The 25,890-nt window shown below is 42.1% G+C and overlaps 1 protein-coding gene and 1 pseudogene across 1 annotated transcript in view; one reads left to right on the top strand and one right to left on the bottom strand.

The window, feature by feature from the left end:
• The first annotated feature begins 685 nt into the window (after window positions 1–685).
• On the top strand, window positions 686–6,647 carry LOC137666356 (cytochrome P450 2J2-like; annotated as a pseudogene).
• A 2,647-nt stretch (window positions 6,648–9,294) lies between these two features.
• HOOK1 (hook microtubule tethering protein 1) overlaps window positions 9,295–25,890 on the bottom strand; it is a 28,670-nt gene continuing 12,074 nt past the window's right edge. Inside the window, exons 8-22 of the mRNA XM_068405940.1 lie at window positions 25,544–25,627; window positions 22,501–22,667; window positions 21,734–21,874; window positions 20,259–20,460; window positions 19,472–19,582; window positions 19,142–19,229; window positions 18,997–19,057; window positions 18,248–18,388; window positions 17,524–17,611; window positions 16,665–16,699; window positions 15,998–16,080; window positions 15,510–15,610; window positions 15,060–15,161; window positions 13,890–13,958; window positions 9,295–12,860 (exon numbers count right to left, since the gene is read on the bottom strand). Of these exons, the coding sequence (XP_068262041.1) occupies window positions 12,702–12,860; window positions 13,890–13,958; window positions 15,060–15,161; window positions 15,510–15,610; window positions 15,998–16,080; window positions 16,665–16,699; window positions 17,524–17,611; window positions 18,248–18,388; window positions 18,997–19,057; window positions 19,142–19,229; window positions 19,472–19,582; window positions 20,259–20,460; window positions 21,734–21,874; window positions 22,501–22,667; window positions 25,544–25,627 (1,632 nt within the window). The 3' untranslated portion in view covers window positions 9,295–12,701. The remainder of the gene's footprint in view (window positions 12,861–13,889; window positions 13,959–15,059; window positions 15,162–15,509; window positions 15,611–15,997; window positions 16,081–16,664; window positions 16,700–17,523; window positions 17,612–18,247; window positions 18,389–18,996; window positions 19,058–19,141; window positions 19,230–19,471; window positions 19,583–20,258; window positions 20,461–21,733; window positions 21,875–22,500; window positions 22,668–25,543; window positions 25,628–25,890) is intronic.

Genomic DNA, 25,890 nt, shown 5'->3' with positions numbered 1-25,890 from the left:
TTTGAGTGGAACATCTCACGTGAGTGAAGGGGAACACGTACATCTCTACAGGCTCATGCCTAAGTGTGCTTAGAAGCCAGAGACAAAAAGAAAGATCCTCCCTGAAAACAGTTTTTCCTCTTTAAGTTCCACAGTGAAACAGTGATTTACCTTTCTCAAGTTTCCTAAGAGTAACGGTTATGCAGCACCTTCGCTCTCCCACCTATGCTATGAGCTGGATGGTGCGATGGCAAACTGCTGCTACGAATGTCCCTGCTTCTTTCTCAATAGAACGTCACACATAGGTCAAAATTAAATGCGGTGTACACTCATGATCAACTGCCTGTGTCAGAGCCACTCTTAGATGGGACAATATGTCACAGCCTGTCACCAGGTACCACCGAAGGGCCACAGCCTGCGGAGCTGGGCATCTGCTGTGGTGGTTCAGCACCTGCCTGAGCTTCGTTGGGGTTTGGGCACGGCTTCAGCGCGGGCTACGGAGCCACAGGCCAAAGCAGGGGGCAGGGATGGCCGGAGGGCTCGGGGCAGGGCCAGCCCCATGGCCGGAGCAGGTTGCTGTGCTTGCGTTTGCCCAGCAGAGATCAGAGAGTGACAGTGCTCAGACAGCGCTGCAGGGCCTGGGCGACTGTTTGCTTCCGGCACACAGCGCCGTGACGCACGCAAACCTCAGCCCGGGAGTCGGACGGTTTGTGCGAGGTCTGCGCAGCCTTAGCCCGGCTGTCCCCGTGACCTGGGGCTCAGCCTGGGACTCTTCATAGCAGCGAAGGAGCTTCTGCACGCGAGGAAAGCGCCAGGCGCTCAGAGCGGCTGCAGCCTCACTGGCACCGCGAAGCCGACGCCGGGACAGGGCACGGTGAGGGCACCTCGGGGAGGAGAGAGCGGGGCTCGCACCGAGCCTTGGGCTTGAGGGATCGGCCCGGCGAGGCTGCTGGAAGGTTTTAATCCTGGCCCTGCAAAGCTCATTTCTGTCCTTTAGACAAGGACGTGGATCACTGGGGTTTCGTAAAGCAGCTGTGGGAGGTGGGAAGGGAAAGGGGAGTGGGGGGTGTTTTGGTTTGGTTTCAGTTTTAATGAGATGAGATGAGAGGAAATGCTTGAGTTTAATCAAGAAGGGGTTTAATCAAACGGTCCTTGCTACAACCTGGAAAAGCAGGAGTCTGAGCACAGCCTCCAGGCCAGGTCAGAAGAAGCCACTCCCTGCTGTCTTGTGTTTGCACCCACAGCTGCACCAGTACGTTGCCCATCTCCCTCTGTCCCTGGGGGGTTCAGTGGTGCCCTGTAGCTCGCCCTGCCCTGACCTGCCGTGGGACACGTCCCCGCACAGCCCCACCATCCACCCATGCTGCACTTCCTCTGGGAGAGCATCTCCTTCCAGATGCTCCTTGTCTTCCTTGTTGTCTTCCTGCTCGTCGCTGACTACATGAGGCGCAGAAGGCCGAAGGACTTCCCTCCCAGCCCCCTCTCCCTCCCCTTCGTGGGGCACTTCTACGTGATGGACTTCACCAATCCCCAAATCACGGTGCAGAAGGTACGGGGCTGGTGGGCATTGTAGGGAAGGGGATGGAGGGGATTGCAGCTACGCAATCCTTGAGCATGGCGAGGGGTTAACCCAAACCCCATGGCCCATGAGGACTCAGAGGAGCTCACCTCGGGGCGGGCAGGAGGTTTGCCCTCAGTCAGCAGCAATGTGGATGAAGTCTGCCCAGGTACGAGGAGGTGAGCGATCCCTTGGGCAAAGGGCATGGCATGATACCACGGGTGCGGTCACCACTGTAGGAGCCCCATAGGTCTGACCAGGGACTGGAAGGGTGTTTGGGAAAGGGGAGAAACAAAAGCTGGAAAAATAGAGGACTGAGAAATCAAACCTGGAGAGTTTTACTTGATTTATGGCCAATTAACACCAAATCCTGATAAGCGATTTGGGAAAAGAGAAAAGAAAATGACCATGGTCAGACAAGCACACACTTGTGTAAACATCCCCTCTCCCCTCCTAATCTCAGCTTCCCTTATTTTCACCTGTGTCCCCTGACAGGACTGTCCCTGTCCTGACAGACACATTCATTGCAAATTAAAACACTTTTGTTTATTTCCCTCTCTCCCAGTTTAGTGAAAAGTATGGGGACATCTTCAGCCTGCAAATGGGCAGCATGTGGTTCGTGTTCATAAACGGGCTGCAGCTGGTTAAGGAAGTTCTTGTAAACCAAGGGGAAAACTTCATGGATCGCCCTGAAATTCCTATTGACAGGGATATCTTCAGCAAAATAGGTGAGTTATCCCTCAGGTTATGTATCTCACCTGTAAGGTAAAAGCATTGACACTGCAGAGGTTCAAAATGGCTGGAGATAAGAGAGAGCCCTGGAGATTTTCCCTTTGGTGGAGGGATCTGCGTTGGCTCACTGCTGCGTGTTTCTGCCAGGACTGATCTCCTCCTCCGGGCACTTGTGGAAGCAGCAGAGGAGGTTCACCTTGACCACCCTCCGAAACTTCGGCTTGGGCAAGAGGAGCCTGGAGGAGCGCATCCAGGAGGAGTGCCAATGCCTCGTGGAGACCTTTCGGGATGAGCAGGGTGAGTGTCACGGCCCTCATAAGCTGTGATGAAGGCAGAAAGCGGTACGGCCTGTTATAGTTTCACCCATAATTCACGGCATGATGAAAAATACCTCGCCTTGCAAGGGATGCCAGCATCCCAGCTCTCCTTTGCAGGTGTATTGACCTCAAACTGACTGGTGAATGCAGCTGAGTAACACCCCAAGTCTTATTTATAGCCCACCTCCAGCCTACTGCTCTCTTGGAGATCTCTGGAAACCCCCATTTATCTATAAGCACCAATGTTTCCCATGAATTCAAATGACGTCCGCTCTTCTGCAGCCCTTGCTTTCCAAAGTAAACAAACTTCTCCATAAACTGATTGATCTGGGACTGAGGCTGAGATGTTTGCTCCACCCTGGGGCTGCCCAGCCAAGCTTGGACAGTTTCTGGGGTGGCAATGTGTCCCCAGAACACAGTGACGCAGGAGGGTGTCCATCAGGGGCCGCTCATTTCAATCCTATTTCTTGAGTGTTTTACCTCTGACAACTGTGTTGTCTTCTCCTTTTCTGTGAAGATTAGAAGAAAATTGGTCATTCCCTTTTCCTTCTCCAGGGAATCCTTTCAACCCTCACTTTAAAATCAATAACGCCGTTTCAAACATCATCTGCTCTGTCACCTTTGGCAATCGGTTTGACTACCACGATGAGGAATTCCAAAAATTGCTGCAGCTGATGGACGAGATAGTTAACCTCCATGCGACCATCATGAGCCAGGTACAGCCCTCCAACGTGGGCGGTGTGCACTTTTGCAGTGCCATGGGTTCTTCTCCAGAGTCAACCTCAAAACTCACACCGATTTCATCATCAAAATTTGGTGTCATTCTCTATTCCTTCGCACACGGTAGATGTGCCCGTAATTTCTTTCTGCCTTGTTTCCAAGCTGGGCGATGCTCATGGTGCTCTCTCTCACTCAACATCACCTTTCCTGCCCACTGACTGCAAACCTGCCTGCTGTAACGCCGGGTAATGCACAAGGCACTCTGTAATAACAATACCAATCCCTTGCAATGCTCTGCTCGAGCTCAGCTATTTCCACCAGCTCCAGCCATTTAGGCAGCGTGGCATTGCAGGCTCCTCAGGTTTTGATAACAGAAGGGTTTTTTCAGTCCTTTAGTCAATTTGCTTTTGTCCTTTTGTGTCCAAAGCTCTACAACTCTTTCCCATCTATAATAAAATTCTTCCCTGGATCCCACCAAACCATTTTCAAAAAATGGAGGTTGGTGAAAAGTTTTGTGAAAGAGAAGATCGACAAACACAAGGAGGACTAGAACCCCTTGGAGAGCCGGGACTACATCGACAGCTACCTGCAGGAGATAGCCAAGGTCAGCAATGTGGAGCAAACCCCTCTGCAGCAGGGCTTAGAAATGAGGAGGGACAAGAAATGAGAGCAGATTCTCCATCTGAGCTGCCTCTGTCGCTTTTTAGGAGCTTATGATGGATGTCAGGTTCAGGGCACCCATCAAGAGGATGGAGGTGCAGGGGGACAGCAGCTACTGCCAAAATCCTTGGGGTTTACTCGGCCTAGGCAGGACTGAGCTCAGTGGTGGGACAGCCCTCCCTGTTCGTGCAGCACTAACGCACCTTTCTCTGAAGGACGACGGCAGCGGCAGCTTCCAGGAGGAAAACCTCGTGGCGTGCGTGCTCGACCTACTGTCTGCTGGGACCGAGACCACTTCCACAACCATCCGCTGGGCTCTGCTCTATATGGCCGTATATCCGGACATTCAAGGTACAGTTAGCAAAAGGTCAGCGCTTTTCATTGCTTTTAGCCCTCAGCTTTGTGAGACACCTTCATTTGAGAGTAAAATTGGGAATCTCCCTGCACTCACTCAAAAGAAGTGCAAAGAGCGGCAGGTGTCCCAGGTCAGTCCTTGGGAGACCCTCACAGCAACCACCCCACCTTGCTCCCAGGGTTCTTTCTTGGCCCTTGGCTGATCCCTGCCCTTTCCCACCAGCCCGCGTGCAAGCCGAGATCGACGCGGTCATCGGGCGGGTGCGGCAGCCAGCCCTGGAGGACAGGAGCAACATGCCCTACACCAACGCCGTCATCCACGAAGTGCAGAGGAAAAGCAACATCATCCCTTTCAACGTGCCAAGAGTGGCAGTAAAGGACACGGTCTTGGAAGGGTTCCGCATACCAAAGGTAACACCAGTCCTGAGCACTGAGACTTTACCAAGAGACTGCCCCTTCCCCAGGCACATTTCACAGGGCCAGGTCCCTCCTGCGCAGACAGGAGGGGCAGAGCCACAGCGTCTCTGCGCTGCCAGAGTTCACTCCTAGAGAACACGCATTTTTGTCATCCAAACAACGGCCCCTTCTCCGGCACGTTGAATGGTGCGAGACACCCCCCGCATGCACCATCGAGGCACAGATCCCACCTCACACAGCTTTTACAGGAACTTTGGCCCAAGATTACAGCAGATGAAAATGATGCTGATGAGGGAAAATCGTGGGTATATAATCATTGCACCCCCAAAGAGACAAGAAGTAGGAAAAACTGGCCGTGCAGGGGGTGTTGAACAAATCATTGCAGGAGAATTTGACTATGGATGTTCTTCATAGAGAGGAGTCTGGGAGATTAAAATGCCCCTCCTGTTGTCAGTGACAGAGAAACTGCAAGTTATTTTTTTTTCTGCTCTTAGGGCACAGTTTTGCTCACAAATTTAACGTCTGTGATGTTTGACAAGAATGAGTGGGAAACCCCCGACACTTTTAACCCCGGCCATTTCCTGAAGGATGGTCAGTTCTGGAAAAGGGAGGCTTTTATGCCCTTTTCTATAGGTAAGATTTGCTGGATTTTGGTGCCTCCGTGCTGAGGCACTGGGATGGGGCTTCCGACTGCACGGTGGAGACAGAGGAAAATAGCGATGGAAAGGGCAGATGGTGGCTGTGCCCTGGGAGGTGCTGCTCCTGCAGTGCTCACGTGGCCCGCCTCCCCCCCCCAAAGCACCCCACCATGCTCTGAGGCCTTTCTTATCCCTCTTCACATGCACAGAAGAGAGACGAGGATGAATAAAAGACCATAAAAATGCCAGAGACCCTAGAAATGCCTTCACCAAGGCCAGAGCATCGCTCTGTCCGCATGGTCCCACACGGCTGAGGGCACTAGGGGCTTCACTGTTGCCACCACAAGGTACTCCAGCCAACAGCTTCCTCGGGGACATTGCTTTTAGCACCCCTGTTTCCCATACCAGCAGCACACGCCTGTTGCATACGCTTACACACACGTGCCCTCGCAAATTCATGCAATTTGGGGGCAGCCCATGCAGTAACGACAATGCTGTTAGTGGGGAGCTCAGTTTGGGCTGCAAAACTCATCCCGCTAAGGGGGTAACATGGCTGGGCCGTGGTCCCAAGGGCAGGCAGAGGCTTTTTTGGTAGGCAAAGCAGTGGGGCAGCCAGCGCAGGCTGAGGTGCCATGGGTGGCTGTCTCCACAGGGAAGCGTGCCTGCCTGGGCGAGGTGCTGGCCCGCTCTGAGCTCTTCCTCTTCTTCACGGCTCTGCTCCAGAAATTCACCTTCCAGGCACCCCCAGACACCACACTCAGCCTCCAGTGCAAGATGGGCATGATGTTGGCCCCTCAGCCCTACAACATCTGCGCCGTGCCTCACTAGGGAAGCCTTGGCCACCGTCCTTGCACAGAAAATCCTTTGGCAGGGATGCAGAAAGTGAGGCCTTGGCTGCTCCCCTGGGTGGTGGTGACGACCGCCCGGCTCCAGGGAGAGGCTGGCCACTGTGTTGGTTTCTTCCAAAGCAATTACAAAATCATTTCTTTTACAAGCGGACCTTGCACTCTGCATCACATGAGAAAGGTGATCAGCCTGGGCTCTGCCAGGGGCACTTGTGATACGTCTCTGTAAATGAGCGAGGGGCTTGGGGCTTTCCTAATTTTATGATGGATGGCCACGCTTCACAGTGGCGAGAGAATGAGCAACGCTGTAGAGAGTGCAGTGTGCGGGCTGCAGCTGTGTCCTGGGGGAGAGCAGTTCCAGCCCTTGATTTCTAACATTAATACGGGTATTAATTGCCAATGTGTTTTGATTTTGTTATCCTTGACACGTAATCCATTAAAAAAGTCACTCTACAACACCTCTTTCTCGTGCATCACTAAATCCTTACCAAAACATTTTTGTCATGAAGCGTTCTGCACAGCGAAGACCAGCACAGGGGGTTTCCAGCACTGGCTGTAGCCTTCAGCCGTGCCCCGTGCTTCGGGGCAGGGGAGGCATTGGGCAGCCGCACAGTGCCTGACCCGCATCACTGCGGCATTGCTCGCCGTTAGCAGAGAGGTTGGCACCGTAACAGCAAAGGCAATTCCCACAGGAATGATGAAAATAAACGACCCTGACACTACAAGGAAACTAGCAGGGAAACCATCAAAGCCTGTGGCTGGGTCCGGGTGTGCCACAGCGATTGAGTGTGACACCCACATGGAGCACGGGAGTGCTCTCCTCTCTGACAGATCTCTATAAAACACCCGTATTTGCAGCTATAGAGCTGTGGGTCCTGCCTCCTAGAATATGCTAAATGCTCCCTATTTACCTGTCCAGCATCACCGAGGGGCTGGTGTGCCCAGGGGCAGAGGGGTGAGCTCCAGGAACACACGATGCACGGCTAAGCCTGCGGCAATCAATAGTGTAACGAATAAAAGGGTCCCTTGGAAAAATACCAGCAACACATTACTATTATTTTAAACTATCACATGCAAGGTGAAACAGTTCCAAGATAGACAAATGATTGCATTTATTGCTGTTATCAGTGACATGAGAACACGTCCTGGGAACCAAACCAACCTATTTCTAAAACACAGGAGACTTGACCAGGTTCTCACCAGAAGAGGGATGAGACAGCCCCAGCCCCAGCTCACCACCCCTCCTCTCCCCACCTGACCTGCTCCTGGCAAGGGGCTCCCACATTTTCCCTTTGCAGCAGAAACAAGGAAGTTCCTTTGACTTTCTAGACCTTATGTTCTTTCTTTTCCTTCCCTGGGAGAAGCAGAAGGGGAAGGCTGGAAGTGGCCTGCGTGACTGGAATTGGGAGAGGGGAGCAGCGATGAGTTTCTGTTGTGTGCAGCATTACTCCCAAAGCACTTCCAGCTTGCAGGTGTCATCTGACTTCTGTTCTTCCCCTTCTTGGCTCAGAGTCCCATTTCCTTTCCCAGGCTGCTGCTATAACCACAAGCTCCCTCCCCCTCCCTCCCCACGTCTCCGCTGGGTTAGCTGTTCTCTGAGCAGAGCACACGTCACAGGACCGTTTTGCACAAGAGCTCCTTGCACATTTTGCCCTTTCTACCGAAACCGTCTCCCATGCACGGTGGCCTCACCTCCTCCCTTTCCTTGTGCTCAGGGCTGTACTCCTGCACCACTTGTCCAGGGACAGCCCTCGCCTAAACACAGAAACCTTCTGCTGCAGTGCTCAGCTCTCAAGGAGCTACCAGAAAAGCCGTAAGCAAACAGGGTCACACACCCAGGCTCCACACAGGCCATCTGCAACTGAACGTAGCTTCTCATGGCCACACACTTGGAAGCAGAGCTGCCCTACACACACCACCCCTCACTTGCTCCTTCTGCACTCAGCAAGGCAGTGGTGGCTGCCGGTGTGTGTCCTGTGACAGACCACACACGGGCTGAAAACATCCTGCAGCTTGGCTCAGGCTTCCTGCACAGCCGAGAGCCTCTGCCCTTCCCTTCTCCCTCAAACACACAGCTGCAGCTTTTGTCCTTCAGGGTCTGAAAATGCTTTTACCTCCAGCTTCAGGAAGAAGGAAAGATGGTTCTTCAGTGTCAGGCCATTCACTTCACACCCACGGGATGGCTCTGCCAGTGCAAAGGCCCTTCCACGTCGAGGTGTCACGCAGCTCCCCATCCTCACAGGGGCAGCAGCCCAAGGCAATAAAAGTCATTACTCACCAAGGTCAGGATAGTCAGGCTGAGGAGCATGGTTCAGAGAAAGGGAAAACCTGTGGTAAAAACAGGTCTGGAAGAGGGCCCCTGAAGGAAACTTGTGACACCTCCTCCCTGCTGATCTTCACTCGGGAGGGCTGAACAGCTGCCTGCTCTCATCTCTTCTGGGCTGAGGTTAGTGCTCAGGGAACAAGGAAGCCATCAGCGAGACTCAGAACTGGGCACATAAATAACCTGCAAAGCAGACTGAAGAGGGCAGGCAGTTTTATTTTCCAAATAATAACAAGCATGGTGATTTAGAAGTGTGTACCTGTCCTCTGTGTCCTCGTAGGAGGGACTGAGGAGAGCAGGCAGAGATCCTCACTTATTTCAGTAACAATAAGCAATTACTGAAGTCACGCTATAGCTAATTCGCAGTGGGTTTTAGTCTTTTCACTTCTCAAGGTCCCTTCCCCGCTTCTCAGATGACTGTCAGCAGACTGAGTAGTGTCAACCAACTTTGGGTGGGAGCAGAACTCTAAGCAGGAAGGAACTGAAAAGAGAAGGGGAAGGCAGCACCACTCCAATTTGTTGTTACAGCCCAACACACGTACACTCACTCTACAGAGATGTTACATATCCTGCAACATTACATTTTAGATGGTGTAATTGTAGCAACAGGCAGACCCAGTTCATATGTTGCCCAGAAATACGGATGCTTACATCAGCTAGAGACCGTTAAATGCATTGCTTGGAATAAAGACACCAAAGAACTACTTTTAAAAATCTTTATGTGAATATAAAAGTTTAAAAATTAGTGCAATTTTTCAAGTTCTATGCAACACAGTGTTTACATTTAAACAGAAGATGTAGACACTGATACACTGCAAACCTTCACTCAAGCTTCACTAGTGGGGGAAGGGAAAAAAGCAAGAGTTAAGAAAATTACTTTACGAAACCTTACCAACTCTTAAACAATTGTTTTAATTTCCAAATACCTAAACTATTTATGGCTACTTAAATAAAACATCAGTATTGCTTATATTACTTATTTCCAAGTAAGTGTATACTGTAGAAAATAGAATACCCATATATATATATATTTTTAATGAACAAAAAAATCAGTTGTGTGAAAATTTATTTTCAGTGAACGTTTCTTAATCCACTATAATACGGTTGTTGCAAAAGAATCTTCTCAAAACTGCTGCCTGATCCACCTTGAGTAAAAGAACCTACTAGTTCAAAATTTGTATTATTGCTACAAAACACTTCTCTTCCATAGTGGTTATTCTTAATCTTATATAAATAACTATTAACAAATGATATGTCAATCACAACATATTTTTGTTTCTTTGGATCTCTATTACCCGTTTTACTGGAAACTGGCTAAAGTTACTAATAATGCTGATTAAATTCAGCAATATTCAATGATTTCATCTCATAATTTGAATCTGTTCCTAACTGTGCTGTCTGGGCACAATACGAATTCATCTTGCAGCGGAGACAAGTAGCCTCTTTCTTTGTCCTGCCTCAGCAGCAGTGCACATTGCATCAAAGAACATTGTATTGATGCTGTTCTGCTGCTACGTGTGGCTTACAACTCAGCTGTAACACAACACCACCACCATTAGCAGCTTTTTTTGTTTGACATGAATGAAGTTAGTATCAAAATGATACTTATTCTAATGAACCTTTCTGCACAGTCTGGTGAGCTGAAGTGAATACAACACCATGGCTTATAATCCAATATTTCTACAGTTCCTCATTCATAGGACGTAACCCAAGTTTAACCAGTTATAAACCAGCCACTCTTAAACAGGTTCTCCATCCCAAAGAAACGCTTAAGTTATATTCATAGGCTTAACTTTTAACAGTTTGGAAAAGTCCCAAATAAGTTAAATTTTATCTAATACCTGAAAACCCAATTCATTTTTGGCAACCCCAATAAGACTACTGGGGGCAACCTTGCCCTGAAAAAGGCTGTTCCCTGTCTGTAGTTCCGCATTTCAATTCTTCCATCGCTAGTCAGAAGACAAGTTTCCAGTTAAATGATACGGAGGTTCTTGATCATTTTTGGTCCCAGGGTCTGCAGTTTTGAGAAGTGTACATCAAAGACATTTCCTCTAAGTTTTTCACTATTCATCACCCAATATGACTACTGACACAGCTCTGCTACTGTGAGAAGTACGACAAATGCATCAAGCCTACTAAGTAGATGAGTATTTGACAAACATCCATGAAAGTTTCCATGCTGTAAAGAACGAGGGTTAAGAGACCCATCCAACACCATCAGTGACAGTTTCACATTTCACTAGAACACATCAAGGTACCAGGCTTTAGAAATGTAAGCATCTTCGTAAGACTTAGTCTCCTGTTCCACTGCTCACCACCGTCTCCCACACCACTAGCAGATTAAACAAGCAATTCTATCTTAAAAATACAAACCTCAGTAATATCACTGCAGCAATAAAAGACCTCAAAAGCCAAGAGGTAGTCCAAAGAAGCATAGAGTCCTGAAGAACACAACATGACAGACAAAACTGTCCAACGGCAGTTCATCTGGCATATTCTCTGCTCATACCACATTTGGCATGAGACCGGCTTTTAAACGATGCCTCGTGTAGACAGAAGTTTTGAAAGAGGAAAACTCTTGAATGCCTAAATGTATAGCACTGTAAAACTATCACCACAACTAAGAAGCAATGCTAACAAAGTATGAGAAACAAATACTTCCCTTTTCTCTAGCATTGCATGCAATGCCCAGTCAAGAATTTCAGATGCTGAGGAAGGAAGAAATCAAAGAACAAGCCGTACTGAGGGGCATGCAAAACGGAACACTACTCAAATTTCACAATGCAAAACAAAGTCTGCAAAGCTGAACCCCACTCTCAAATCAAAGATGGCCTTAATGGTCAAGACACACACATGCTTTCATTCACGCATATGGTTGACTTTTATATTAGATCACGGACTGGTACAGCACCCTCAAATACTTAAAGTGTATTCACTTTAAGGGTCACTGTAATTTTGTTTTATTTAACTATAGCTCTAATTGGTTCTAGACAGTTTGCAAGGAAGAATGGACATTAACAAGTTTTCTAAAAATACAGTTCACAACAAAAATAAGACATTTGGTAAATAAAGTGACAAGTTTTGTGAAAGGTAGCAACTTCCCCGCACACAAACTTCAGATATCAATCCCCATTTCATCTTCTTCCATCTAGATACTGCAAAACTATTATAGTTCATGCACCTTTCTCCCTGCCACCAAACAATCTTTGCGGCCAACAACTAGCAAAGCCCTCTTTCATTCTTCTGCCTAGCACAGTCAGTTCAGAGTAACTGAAGTGAAACTACATTTAAAAAAGAGGAAATTTAATTTCTATGCACAGGGTTGTATACATAGCTGGAAATAAATGGGGTTCCTTCCCACCTACCCCCCTCTCCGCAAATAAATGCAGTGTACCAATACACCAGACTCCTAAAACAGCCAGACTTTCGAATTATTAGAATAGCTTTTTTTTTCTTACATAGGAAAAGACAGCTTATTTGGCTTTAGTGAATTCAACCTCTTAAAGACAGGTTTTCCTTAATGTGTATACACACAAACTTAATCTTTTATTTTTTAAAAAAACTGAGAAATTCTGCTTCTCACTTGAGATGACAAAAAAAATCCTGTCTTCTGTTATATATCGTCAACTGGTACTACAACTTTTTTTTACCTTTTTCTACATATGCAAGTATTGCCTTGCTTTTAAAAATTATACTTCATATTCTAAAAAAAAGTATCTTTTAAACCATGGTACCAATCTTTTAAATTTAGTTTTAGAAGAGCCCAGCAAAAACGCCCAATGTTGTCAGTTTCCTGAAGCACATTTTTGCATAACATCTTCCCATTACAAAAGTCAACTTTCTCACCCAAACCCATTAAATAAAGTTTTAAATATATAGTGCCAATTTTCATATTTACAATATATTCTGAAGGCAAATATAAATCTTTTAAGTTGTGCTTGTAAATACATACTGCAGTTATTAAATCTACTTCTACTCGGAAAACTATGTGCTACCTTCTAGACACACCACTGATCAACTTAATCACTTCTCGATAGGTTCTGATGTTGAATTTACAGTTGCCCACCATCTAGCCTCCTCTTTTCCTCTTTTGTAGTGGAAGCTATAAAATGTTTAAGGACACTTTAGCATATAAGTCTTCCTCACAGTCCTTGTGGCTTAATCAGATGTTGCAGCCGGTACTTTAACAGTGAGATTCCTTCTGGTATTGGTGACATGACGTTGTTGAGCTAGGAAGGAGCGTCCAGGACCATCTCTGCAGGCACCACTACTGCCAACCAGTCTTGTTTCCATACCGAGCTTCTGAAGGGTTAGGCTCTGCAAAGAAGTTAAACAACATTTACAGTATAGCAAAAACAGAAGAAAAAAGTTTGCCATCTTTCACATATGAAGCTCATGCTTACTTCGTATGCACACAGAATTTCTTTTAATGTATTTCTTACATACCCTCTTGCTGCCATAAAAGGCATGAAGCAAGGCTGAGAATGAGTTACATTTTAGCTTACTGTAAAGTTGTTCCTTTATTAAGCCATTTAATTTTACTTTTCTTTTTTGATTTCCCATTCCAGTCTTTCCTCATGAAACTCTATTTAAACATTGCTTCATATGAAGATGAACAACTTTCTCCAGTCTTTTTCACAGCAATTGAACCTCAAACATTCTAACCACCTTTGCAATACTGCTGCAGGATGAGAAGCTGGCTCTAGCTTAATTGCACAAATACTGTGCTAAAGACACTGAACAGCTAAAGCAGGAGTCTGGAAGCCTTTTGAACCATGGCCTCGCTTTGTCTCAAGCCCAAAAACTTCAACAACAAATGCTACTGAATGTTCAGGAATTTAGCCTGCTGATGGAAGCTTGTGGCAGCAAGTAGTACATTAGTAACATGGAAGTCATGGCTTATGCCAAATTTTAAGTCTCCTGTTCCAAACACAGAATACAGGCAGAAAAACATAAAATAATTTTATAAAATAGTTGATTGACAAAAATATTTTCCCTTTACGCTGCTCTCAAAAATTTCAATGCTGGTATTTCCCAAGTTATCCCAATAGGATTGGAAATCCCAGCTAGAACTCGCTCAATTTTCCATTCTGGCTTGAAGTCATAATAGCAAGTAGAAGAGTGATCTCATTTTAAACTGGACCCCTCAGGCTTTGGTCCTTTCCTTAGTTCCCTGTTTTCAGACATGAGGCCATGCTAATCTGCAAGTTCCATTTTTCTGCCACAAGTAGCTTTCTCACTAGTATATAGTAATCTAAAAAAATGGCAATGTAAGATTTAACGGTCACATTCAGCAAATGTGTTTTTCTGATGTCTAAGACACCAAAAAATGAACTTTTGACCGACCTTGTTATACCATGCAGTTACAATTAGCTTTTCCTCGTAATCACGTAACTTAGCAAGTTTGTATTCAGCCTGCAAGCAGACAATAGAGAAGATAATCTCAATTAAAACAGAAAAATAATAATCTGCATAAACTTATCACAGTCCATTGAGTGAAATAAACACATGCAGCAGAAATGCTTCAATATGCAAAATAACTAGAAGGCTTACAAGCCTAAGTAAAGATACTTCCATAAATGTCTATAAGAGAAGTTACAGATTACGTCAAGAAAAGGCTAAACTTTATACAAATTGCAGTTCCACTTAGAAATATACTTCGAAGGTATGTGGGAGGAAAAGGCATGAAAGTCTAGGGTGTATCGAAAAGCCTAAAAATAATTTAGTATTTTTTTTATCTCAAAGACAAGAACATACCTCTAGTGGCTGAATATTCTTACCATGTTCCTGAACTGCTGTTATATAGTATACTTAGCTAGTACATATACATAGGAGAAACCCAACGACACATCATTTTTAAAGTCAGACCTTTCAGCCTACTAACTCGTGTTGAGGAGTTTTTTTATCTGCTCAGGTAACTATTCTAAACAGGCCGATCAATATTGCTACAAAACCAAATGCAGAATTTCCCACGTTTTTTTTTGGTCCTTGGACTACTGTCAACAACCCTTTCAGGATTTCAGCCAAGCAGATTTTACAGAATTAACAGGTTTTGCTCCTCTATATATTTTCAAGAATTCTAATACAAGGAACCACTGAGCTATCAGAGGTCTAGTAAATTAAACAAGTCACTGCTCAAATACCTAGCCCCTCATACAAAATAAGTTACACTACTACTGAATAAGGTCAGATGCTGCAGCTCTGTACAACTTACCGTAACACAGCGAAACTGTTAGCCTTATGAAGTATTTCACTTATAGCTTTTTAGAGGGTTTAGAAAGAATCCAAATTAGAGTTTCAGTTGTACTGTTGAAAAGTACACTGCTCTGACAGACTTGTACTAGGATACAAGGTCAATTAAGGCAAACTAAAAATCTCTAGGTTTGACAGTCTGTGCCATTTCTAACTGAAGGCAGTGTTGAAGGGTACTGGATCATTAGGAAAGAGTAACTTGAGTGTCCAGTGTCAGAGACAGCAGAACACATTAGAAGTTATTAAATAGATATAAGTTTTTACCTCTAGTGATTCAATTTTTTTGTCTTTCTCCGTTATCTGTTTTCTGAGCAACATAATTTCTGCTGATGCTGGATTTAGCTTGGGGTCTAAGGTTTTTATCACCTGTAGAAGGCAAAACAAAAGCATTACAAGCCAGGTTTGATTCTCCACAGCTCTGCATCTCGTTTGCTCACAGCAGAAATATGAAAACAGACTGAGCACTAGTCAGGCAAGTATGATGAAAACCAGGCTGTTACACTGTACAACAGAAGATTTCAAAGGGTACAAAGGAATCGTTAATGCATCTCACGCTCTGGCCTAAGCCCCATTCTCTCATACACTTCACTGACTGCAGTTGAGTAATTTGACTAAAAACGCAACTCATTTTAATTTGGAGGTGGGGGAGGGGGACTCAATCTGTTTAACAATTTATGAGGGAGGAACATGTATGTTCAGAAATACGCCACTCACATTTCTTGCTTTCTCAAGGTACATTTTATATCTTTCTTCCATTGCTTTCATATCCTCATCTTTTTTCCGCAAAGCTGCTTCCAGCTCTCCAATCTTCTGGGCTATTTACAGAAATTATCAACAAAGACATTCAAAATACAAACAGACATGGTACTTTCAAGGCTTCTGTGTTCTCTTGATTTAACCATGTCCCAAATAAGCTTATTTTTGTTTCAGTTGTACCATAAGGTCCCACCTGACCCTGAATTCCCATTTTGCAGAGTATTGTTCAACAAAACTAAGCCCCCCCGAACCTCTCCCTGCCCATCACCGTGTGCAGAAAAACCCTCCCTCCATCTCTGTTTCAGGTTTATCCAGACAAGTATCCCCATAGCCCAGTGGCTATGGGCATCATTTCAGAAGAAACTTAACATAGTCTCATTAAAAAAAAAAAAAAAAAAAAACAACACACAAAACAAACAAAAACAAACCAAAAACAAACAACTTACGGTTCTGACTAACATCAGGCTGGAGTTCTGCAAGATCAGCCTCTTTCTTCTGCAACTCATCATGAACTTCATTCAATTTTTCCCTACAAATGCAAGGCTGGACTAAGGATTAAGCTCACAAATAGTTCCATGCACAGTTTTAAGAGTTGAAAGCCAAAGCCAATAATTTGAACAACTATTTTAAACTCTGGCAATTCTTTTGAGTTTAAATAGAAATATTAGTATATATTTCTGAAGAACCATAAGTGTCGTGACTTCTGAATTGAGTCTCATTTATCTAAAACTAGAAACAAAAATGAACAAAAAACCCCTCCAGCATCTCCTTAGCAGGAACTACATCTGCTGAAAGGATGGAATTATTTCAGAGGAATGAAGTAAGTTTTGAGTCCAGTAAGAGTGATGGTTTCAGCAGTCTGTTGTAGAATCAGAACAGTTAAAATGCTGTTGGTGGTGAAGAGACAGTTCAGTGGATACTAGCATTACAAGATTATCATGATCAGAGCAGACAAGTCTAGAATGCCAATACTTAACTCACTACATGCCTGATTCTCAAATCAGTGGCTTAGAAAAACAAGACCTCCCCACAAAGACTTAGGCAGTTTCTGTGCTACAACAGCCAAATTATTTAGCATAAATAAGCTACTGTGGATGCACGAGCCGTACTTACATATGTGCTGCCAGTTTCTGCTTCAGGTTGCTGGACTATGAAAGGAAAGAGTTAAAATTCAGTTATACTTCAGTATTTCATACCATGCAATGTTAAAGTGCTCTTATAAATCATCCAAGAATACTTAGCACACTTAAATAAGTCAAACCAAATAAATCCTAAGAAAACTGCATTTTTTTCATGCATTTCTGTAACTGCATTCATATTTCTTGCATCACACAGATACCAGTTCCAGCATTATTTTTCTTTAAAGCTATCATTCTCACTATACCATCATTTAATAATAAAACTAGAGATTTTTAAAAGTAAAGTAGAAGGTAGAAGAGTTACAGTTCCTTTAAGGTGGTGGGGGGAAGGAATTGCATGAGCTTTTCAATTGAAATGCAGCTGGTGTGTAGGTGTCATGGATGCTGATACTATAGAGACTAAACTCATCTGCTCTGAATACAGTGGAGCCAAGTCTGTGTTACCTAAACTGAGGGAGTTGTTTTAAGGCAAGAGAAAGTTTTTACAATACATTGAACAGCCTCAATTGTTTAAGTTCTTTGCTTGTAAGGTCTTTTGCAAGGTGTGTGTTTGTTTGGGTTGGGGGGTGGGTGACCCAAAGGGGCTTCAGAGCTTGCTTACTCTTATTGCTGCATAAACCAGTGCGTTTCAAACTCACTTTAAAAAAAAAAAAAACAAAAAACCAACACAACAAACCAGGACCCTGCCTTAGTAGTTATCAACACTACACACACTAAAAAAAAAAAAAAGAAAAAGAGGCACATCTAAACAGAGGACTTAATGTTACACTGAAGGATTTTGAACAAAAGTGGCAAGATGTCTTCAAGGTCAAGAAGCTTGAACTTTCACTTACTCCTTCAGTCTTGGATCCCTGCTCCTGTAGTGTCTTTTGCAGATCTTCAATCTGCTGCTGTAACTCCCCAATACGCTCTTTATTTAGCCTTTTAGGAAGAAAAGACAGTTATTACCCATCTAGATAGATACAACAGACAGACAAGTTTTTCTGTTTCATGTCTGGATGACTATTTTTCAGAGGGTTTACCCAAGCAGGACTTAAGCCACAAAGAAACTGATTTAAAGTTCTTTTAGTTTGACTTGAACTTCTGCTGAAACAAACACATGGCAGCTTTATTAAACATTCTTAGAATCATTTTAAGTTTTGAGAAAATTTAACTGCCCGAAGTTCTCATATCCTAGTAATCTGCTTTCATCATTCATTATCTGATACAGAAATTCAGACCGTATCCCAGTATTACATCATTAGCTTGAAGCTTTAGAAATAGAGTTTACCTCCATTCTTTGTCTACCAAGAATCAATAAGAGCTAAGAAGAGCGTCCTATAAGCAACACTTTCTTCAGAGTATGCCACACACAGATCCACCACATTTTACAACACCACATTTAAGCTACTTCCCTCTTGCTTGCTTCATAACCCTTCATTAATGATTACACTGGTGAAAGAAAAAGGATAATTGGCTTCCTGCACAGTACTATGCTACAGATGCAAGCCAAAAGGCTGCTCTGAAGGTCCAGAAATCACTTTTTGCTATATTTTAAGATGCTGTTTCACCCATCACCTTTTCTCAGTTTCTAGTTCATTCACTATCCGGTGCTTTTGCTCCAGCTGTTCCTGGAGCTCTGTAATACGTTCGTTTTCTGATCCTTCCTGTTGTAATAGAAGCATCTTATTTTCATGCTGCAGTCGAATAAACATTTCTCTGAATCAAAAAAAACACCAAAAAAGCCACTGTTAATTAAGAAAAAGGTGACTAAGAGTAATATTCCTGTTTGCTCCCCCAACCTTCAAGTGTGGGAAACAAGTTCTGCTTAAGGATATAGCTGGAGTAACAATGTAATTTTTTATTAAAAGGTAACTTACAATTTTCAAACATCACAATAATTTAAGAGATATGAACAAAGTTTTAAATTAAGTCATTCCAAACCCAGATTTTATTGTGCCTTTGTGTTTCACTCTGCCAGACTTTAAAAGTAATATTAGTAATATTTAGCTGTTCTGTCTAGTTGCTGTGTATTATTTATTTATTCTGTCTGCCAGTGGCAAGATAAGAATTGTTTTGCTCCTTAAAGAGGATGTTTCAAGCCAAAGTTTATATCCAGCAATCTGATATGCTTTTAAGAAAGAATGCAAAGTAATTACAGTATGGGGAAATAATTAACAACTACATGGGGGTCCAGACAAGCATCATGTAGGGAAAGCAAGACGTGGGATACAAGCTCATGTTGCCAAAAATATTGAACTCTCACAAAGACAACATTATGCCGCACCCATGAAAATCCCAAAACAACCTCAACCTTGCTGTCTTACCTATATTCCACTGGCAGAATTTCAGCAGCCAGATTCTCATGGCTCTTAACACGAGACACACCTGAAATTGCATGGGAAATTTAATTTAACAAACTTAAAGAAATCACTAATATGCATAAAAGAGCCTCTGAAGATAAAGCAATACCTGTTTGACTCAGGTGATCCTGCTGCATCTGTGAATACCGGAGCTCTTCATTTGTCTCTTTTAATGCATCACACTGTACTATCAGTCTCTAAGAAGATATATTTGAGGTGGAATTAAGTCATACCGCACCACTTCAAGACCAAATAACATTAATCAGGACTAGTACTGACACACACACATTTTAAGACATGTTGTATATTTATATGTGTATACACACACACGAGGCATTAAACTTCATTTTTATGGTAGCACTACTTCTGGGAAGGTTTTCCTCAGAGCATTTGAGAGATTTATTAGGTCCTTAAATAAACTCTCATTCAAGAGACTTACCTCTTTTTCTTTGATTAAAGCTTCATGTTTTTCTTCAAGTCGCTTCATTTCAAATGCTAGCTTATCAGCTCTTTTTGATTCTTCAGACAGTTTGTTATGAAGCTCCTGGACCTTTTTATGAAAAGACAATATTCAGCACATGAATGTTTGAAGATGCTACCTTTAAAAGCTATGTTAAAACCTTCACTCCTGCCAAGTTCAGCCAAAATAAACAGCTAGTCCTCCAAGCTTGGGAGAAGGTATGTGGGATGGGAGTGTGTGTGTTTGGGGTGGGTTTTTGTTGTTGTGGGGTTTTTTTTGTTTAGTTTTTGTTTTGTTTTGTCTTTTGCTTTTTTTTTTTTTAAATATTTAACTTCTGCATCTCTTAATTAGAACTGAAATAAGTGAAACTGAAATAAAACTTCTACAGTTTAAAATAAACTTCTGTGAAGAAAGTTAAGAATATTACATACAAGTGATCTCAGTACTAGCTGAACAAGCTCTCCCAGTCACACAAATCACCTCAGTTAAACTAAAGAAGAAAAGCCTGCAAACCATGGACAACCAGTTGAGAGGGCAACTACAGTTCAGCTTGCTAGTTCAGTAAACAGGGAAAACCAGAAAGGGAACAGCAGAATATGAAGGATTTTTCACAAATAAGAAATTCTAAGGGGACAATACAGGTTAAGTCCACGGGCTGTTAAATTAAGCTGTCCCTTTTTTCTCACTGAAACATAATTAAAATAATTTTATTCAGGTAAGATGACTGAGGAAAAAAGTAACAACTTAAGTATAGATGCAGCCTTACTTGTTTTTTGTAGGTTTCTAGCTGGGCACGTGCTGCATTGGCTTTCTTCAGTTCATCCTCCAGACTGACTGTATTGTGCATATACATCATGTTGGTTTCTTGCAGAGATTTGACCTGTCTGCGGAAGTCATTCAGATCCTGTAGTTTTTTACGATACACTTCAACAGTTGATTCCAGCTTACTTGCCTTGTCTGCAGTAGCCCTTAGAGTATAAACAGGAATTAGAAGACAGAGTATGTTTCTTCAAATGATTAAAAAAGTTAAGTTCTGCTTTCATGCACATTCAAGCTATTTTCAAAGGGAGATGTGCTTAACAGCAGTTAAATCTTACTGCTTTATTTTTAAATGCATAATCAATGCAAACTTGCATTATGCAAAGATTGCTTATGAAAATTGGAATTACCACAGGGTTTAAGTGGGAGTAAGACTGACATTCATGTGCCAGGAGTACAAGCAAGAATTAGTATGTCAAATATCTCTAGGGAATTCTGTGGTGTGCAATGTAAATGCACCACAACATCCTGTGCTAGATAGTAATCTCAAAGTACTTGTACCCGGTAAGGAAAAACACACAGATGTTCTCATTGTGGGGTTATACATAATTAGAACATAATTGCACTATGAAAATGATCATTAGCAGATATGACCAAGAATTACCAGGTGATCATTAACAAAAATCTATGTGGTAAGAAAATATTTGGATCATAAATACACAAATTAATTTTAATATCTGTGTTTATCTGCCATCTCATATCACTTGAAGCTAGTACAAGAAAATTATGGAAGAAAATCTATAGTTAAGATTTGCTTCAGTTTAAGAACTACTATGAGTTAAACACCTGAAGCCACTTTTCTTGCCATGTTTTATTCATGTTTATTTATGAATAGCAGACCTGCTTTTGCAATATGATTTGCTTTAGATATTTCTTGGGTGGTCTGGTATTTAGTTTACACAAGCTGGAATTTTATTCTCATCAAGGGTATTGTGTATTTCATCTTCATTTTGTTAATACTGTTGTTAATCTAAATCCAGCCTAGAATGCTGACACCAAAAGTTATGCTGAAGTTCTAGCTGCATATGTGCTTTCCTACATCAGGAAAGGCAGCCTCTGGCCAACACAAATGTCCCCTTAATAAGAATGCACACACACCTCCCCATAAAAATGTCTTAATTCTTGAAGAACTTCACCTTCCATCCCACATGAAGAAGAATAATTTCTGTATTCATTAATCCTGCTTCACAGAAAAATTCCATGTTGCTATTCTTATGCAAACAATAGAGGCTATGCCTGAAAGCTTGCACTCCACCTCTGCTTTGTCAAAGGGCCCTTTTCCAACATTTATTTTAGATCTTATTCTGATAAGATCTATCTGCAGAAGGAATGTGTCAGAAAAAATCTTGTTAAATGCAAAGCCTTGGATTTAGTCATTAAATCTTCCTAATAAGTGTCTGTGGAGCTCTCACTATTACATACCTAAGAATATCATTTTCATCTTTCAAGGCTCTAGATTCTTCTGCCAAAGAGGTTAGTTCGTTGTTTCTATGTTGCAGTTCAATCAATTGTTTCTCTAGGTCTTCACAATGGACACGATAATCATCTTTTGCAGCTTCAAGCCTACCAGATCAAAACCAGGAGCACTGTTAAGAACTCATCACTATTACACATTTTTCATTTAGTGATAGAACTATTAAAGCTAAATAAGATAAAGGAAACCTATTGATTTAAATAGCCAGAAAAATGGTACTGTAAGCCTGGAACATTTTATTGTCCACCTGTTAAATCATAACGGATTGCATACTGCAAATTTAACCATATCAATATCAAGGGATCAAATGGAAAGTGATTTTTCTCCCCCCATAGAGATCACAGGGAGGAAGACTAATATGTAAAAGAAATCAGTATAGTAAAGAGATACGGTGTTTTTTGGGGGGTTTAGTGGGGTTTTTTGTTTGTTTTGTTTACACACAAATCACTTCAGCACTCATTTTCTGCTTTCCATCATCTTTTTTGAAGTGTTAAATGGCTACAATATGGCAATCGTAAAGTAATATTTTCTACAACAAGTTAACAGCTTCTTTTTCTTTTTAAAGGTAAGGACTGTCTTTAAATATGTTTATACAATACTAGAAAGCTTTAATAGCAAAAGAAAGTTAGATGGAAAATCCTGAAGGAGTACCAGAAATTCTCAGGATATATTTGACATGACAAGCGAGGGATTTTTGAGAGAAATCATTTTATACCTGAAGTTTTCTTCTTGCAGTTGTTCCAGCTGCAACTGTGCATGAAAATACTTTTTTGCAACCACAGTATTTGGATCATCAAGAGAGTCATCTAATTGCTCTAGCCTGTCATTCATAATCTCATTTTCTGACACCAAGCTGTTTTTTTCATCCTGGAGGGCAGCCACCTAGGGCAGATAAGACAGCATCAACATTGTAAGACCTGTCCAACTGGAAAGAACTAAAGCAAGACAGCAGTACGTCACCAAATTAGTTTATGAAAAAGGCTGAGCGTTTAGAAATTTTAGAATGTAATTTACATAGCATACTTGAGCATACAGATGCTTTAGTGTATGACAGTTATGAAGCACTAAAGGAAAAGTCCCTCTAAAAAAAAGACAAATTTTTGTAGCTGAAACCATGGTAAAGGCAAACAACGTGATATGGAGAGAAACTGGTGCTTCCATTAAAAAGGATACCATGGACACCGTACAAAAAACTTTTAAGAATTGGTGTAAAGGTACTCTCCATCTTGCTTGTACTTAACAATAAAAAACAGGATGGCACTGGCCAGCACACTAACACAGTACTGCCGTGCGCTCAGCAGTGAACGGTTGCGCAAGAAGCAGTTTCAGGTGCCATAAGCTAGTAAGCACACACGCAAAAGAAAAAAACCTAGACAGCTTCATAGAGAGCATGCATTTTTTGCAACAATCAAACAAGTTTGATACTGAAAGTGTTCACAGCTAAGCAAATGAGAATACAACACTTTATTGAAACAGTAAGTATATTAACAGCCATAAAACGGGGAAGGATTAAGAGGACAGAACCTTAAAGTTTTTCTAGTGAAAGCTGTTGTGTTAATTTTAACATCCTGTCAAACATAAGAGCATGTAGCATGTGTTAGTTAACTGGCATTTAAACAGGGACAATACGTTTTTTGGGTTATGTTTTCCTGAATCATAAAGAAAACCTACCTTTCTTATACTCTCGGAAAATATCAAGGAAGACTGAGACCTTACAAGTGAATTTATTAAGAATTAGTTTAAACGAGAAGCGTCAGTCAATATTATGGCTTCAAATAAATAAAATTAAAAAAACATATCATGGTGACATTATTAGATTAAACATCAGATATAGCCTAGAGTATGCAATATTAAGAAACAGTTTGTGATCATAATTTAAAAGTCTATCAGTCAAATAGATGTAAGAAACAAAACAGTAATTAATCTACCACTTCATTAGGTGCTGGCTTTCTAGGTTCACTCCCTATTACATACCAGATGTCACTTTACTATATACATGCACACAAAACACCTGTGAGTAGACAGCATATCTGAGCCTTGCTCAGCATGCTTCCTGTTCAAGGTTCAGCCACTCCTTAAACATGCACAGCATTCACACTTCTAGAATGCTAAAAGAACACCCATAACAGACTTAAAAAAAAAAATACCAAAACAAAAAACTATCACACAACTCAGCAAGTTTTTCCATCTTTTCTCAGTTCCTTTCTGAAAGCTTTCTCTTCTTCTGTTATTTCAACATAACAGAAGTGGTGTCAAAGTCAACACAAATTATGAAGATATTTTAAAAAAAAATACCAGTATTAAAGAGCTATGGTGTCATTGACATATCTGTTTATACTCAGCAGTACCTTTCCCTCAAACACCTTTCATGCCTTCACTTGGCCCACGCTATGTCATGAGCAACTGGCTTTGTGTAAACTATCATTAATTAACAGAGAAATCTTGAAAGAGAAGTTTGTGGGAGACAAGAGAAAGCCTGGGAGTTCTCTAGTGAGACATACTAAGTCTCCTAATGGAAGCAGAAAGTGCAAGTAAACTGTTACCCCAGCACCTCTGGAAGCAAGAGCTTTTGAACAGTGAACACACATTTTGAAGTTTAACAACTGTAATCTGTGAGTTCAGGTGTCAAATCAATCCTCTTGCCCATTTAAAGTAAGTAATTTTCTCCTGCAGATTCTGCTCACAAGCATTTTTAGATCTCTGCATTCACTAGGAAGCCTTACTACTGACTCAAGAAAAAAGGAAATGAAATATCAATTCAATTCTAACAATAGCTTCCTGGGCATGGCACTTAGCTATGAGCTACTTTATATTTAAGTATTCTACTTTTTCAGTCGTCATTACGTGTAACAAATGCAAAACTGGCCTCTGGTTTTGTGGGTTTTTTTCAGAGGTTCATACAGCCAGTAGAGCACTCTGGCTCCTATAAGAAGATGCCACCCAAATGTCCTGTTTGTACAGATTCAAATCTGAGATGAACGGTCTTACCAGATAAACCTCTTTCTATTCTCAGATTATAGTGCCGTAAAAGAGGAATCAGACTTAGGGCTAACAAATGGACTTTTTTTTTTTCTTTTTTCTTTAAAAAGTTGACTGACAGGCAAGTTCCTGTTTATTGTTATGAAATCCTCTCCTTTAGAAAAAGAGTGACTTGACTAACTTCTATAGTCATTAAAAACAAAAGCAGGCCTATTATCAGTGTGGTTTGAAAACATCAGCAAGGATCTGTTAAGTTTCCATTATTTTTATTTCCTGAAATATTCTCCACATTGCAACTGTGGACGAGAAAAGTTAGTAAATTTTAGATAAATTTCGAATTTTAGTCTTTCATCAACTCCTATTGAAAACAGCACCATTTCCCTATGATTAAATCTAATGACTGATTATTACATGAACTGGAATTTTTGGACACAGTTCAAAAGACTAGAGGAAGCAGTGACTAAAAATGAAATAGGCAATTTTTAAAGCCATGGTAACATTGTTTTGATGCTACCTGCTACTAAGTGTAAACATAAAGCCAGCAGATCAAACCACCTGTGAGTTAACAGTTGGCACAGGACCTCAGCTTACTGGAAATAGTTTTCTGATGGAGGTGTAACTGCATTTTGGAGTAGAGAATGATTGCTTTTCCCCCATAAACAGTTAAGAATTCTCATAGAAACAAATAAATGCAAAATTGACTTTGCCCTTCAGAATTTCTGCATCTTAATAGCAGCACCACTCCATATTAAAGAAATAAGTGACTTGCTGTTTCTTACCTGTAAATCCAGCTCTTGACATCTTTGTGCCAACTCTTCTTTTTCTGCTAGTGCTTCCTGAAGATCTTCCAAAGCTTTTTTAAGCTTTTAAAAACATAAGATAGTCAACCAATCTGGCCCATATCCAAAGTACTCACAGTTCTAGCTTCCAAAACATCCCCTGTTCATTTCACCTGCATTTTAAATGACTACCACACGTAGTAAGTAAATTATAGAAACTCAGAGTAACATCCTGATTTAACACAACTTTGGCTAAAAGCATAAAACAAACACAGGAACAAACATTCGTGTTGTCACAATTTCAAAATCCCTGCCTCTTAAATCAAATGCCCTTCATCTCAGAATAG

Source organism: Nyctibius grandis, chromosome 8 (assembly GCF_013368605.1).
Source record: "Nyctibius grandis isolate bNycGra1 chromosome 8, bNycGra1.pri, whole genome shotgun sequence".
NCBI classification, from domain to species: domain Eukaryota; kingdom Metazoa; phylum Chordata; class Aves; order Nyctibiiformes; family Nyctibiidae; genus Nyctibius; species Nyctibius grandis.
The sequence above is the reverse complement of the archived record's forward strand: the minus strand, read 5'-3'. Positions and strand labels throughout refer to the sequence as shown.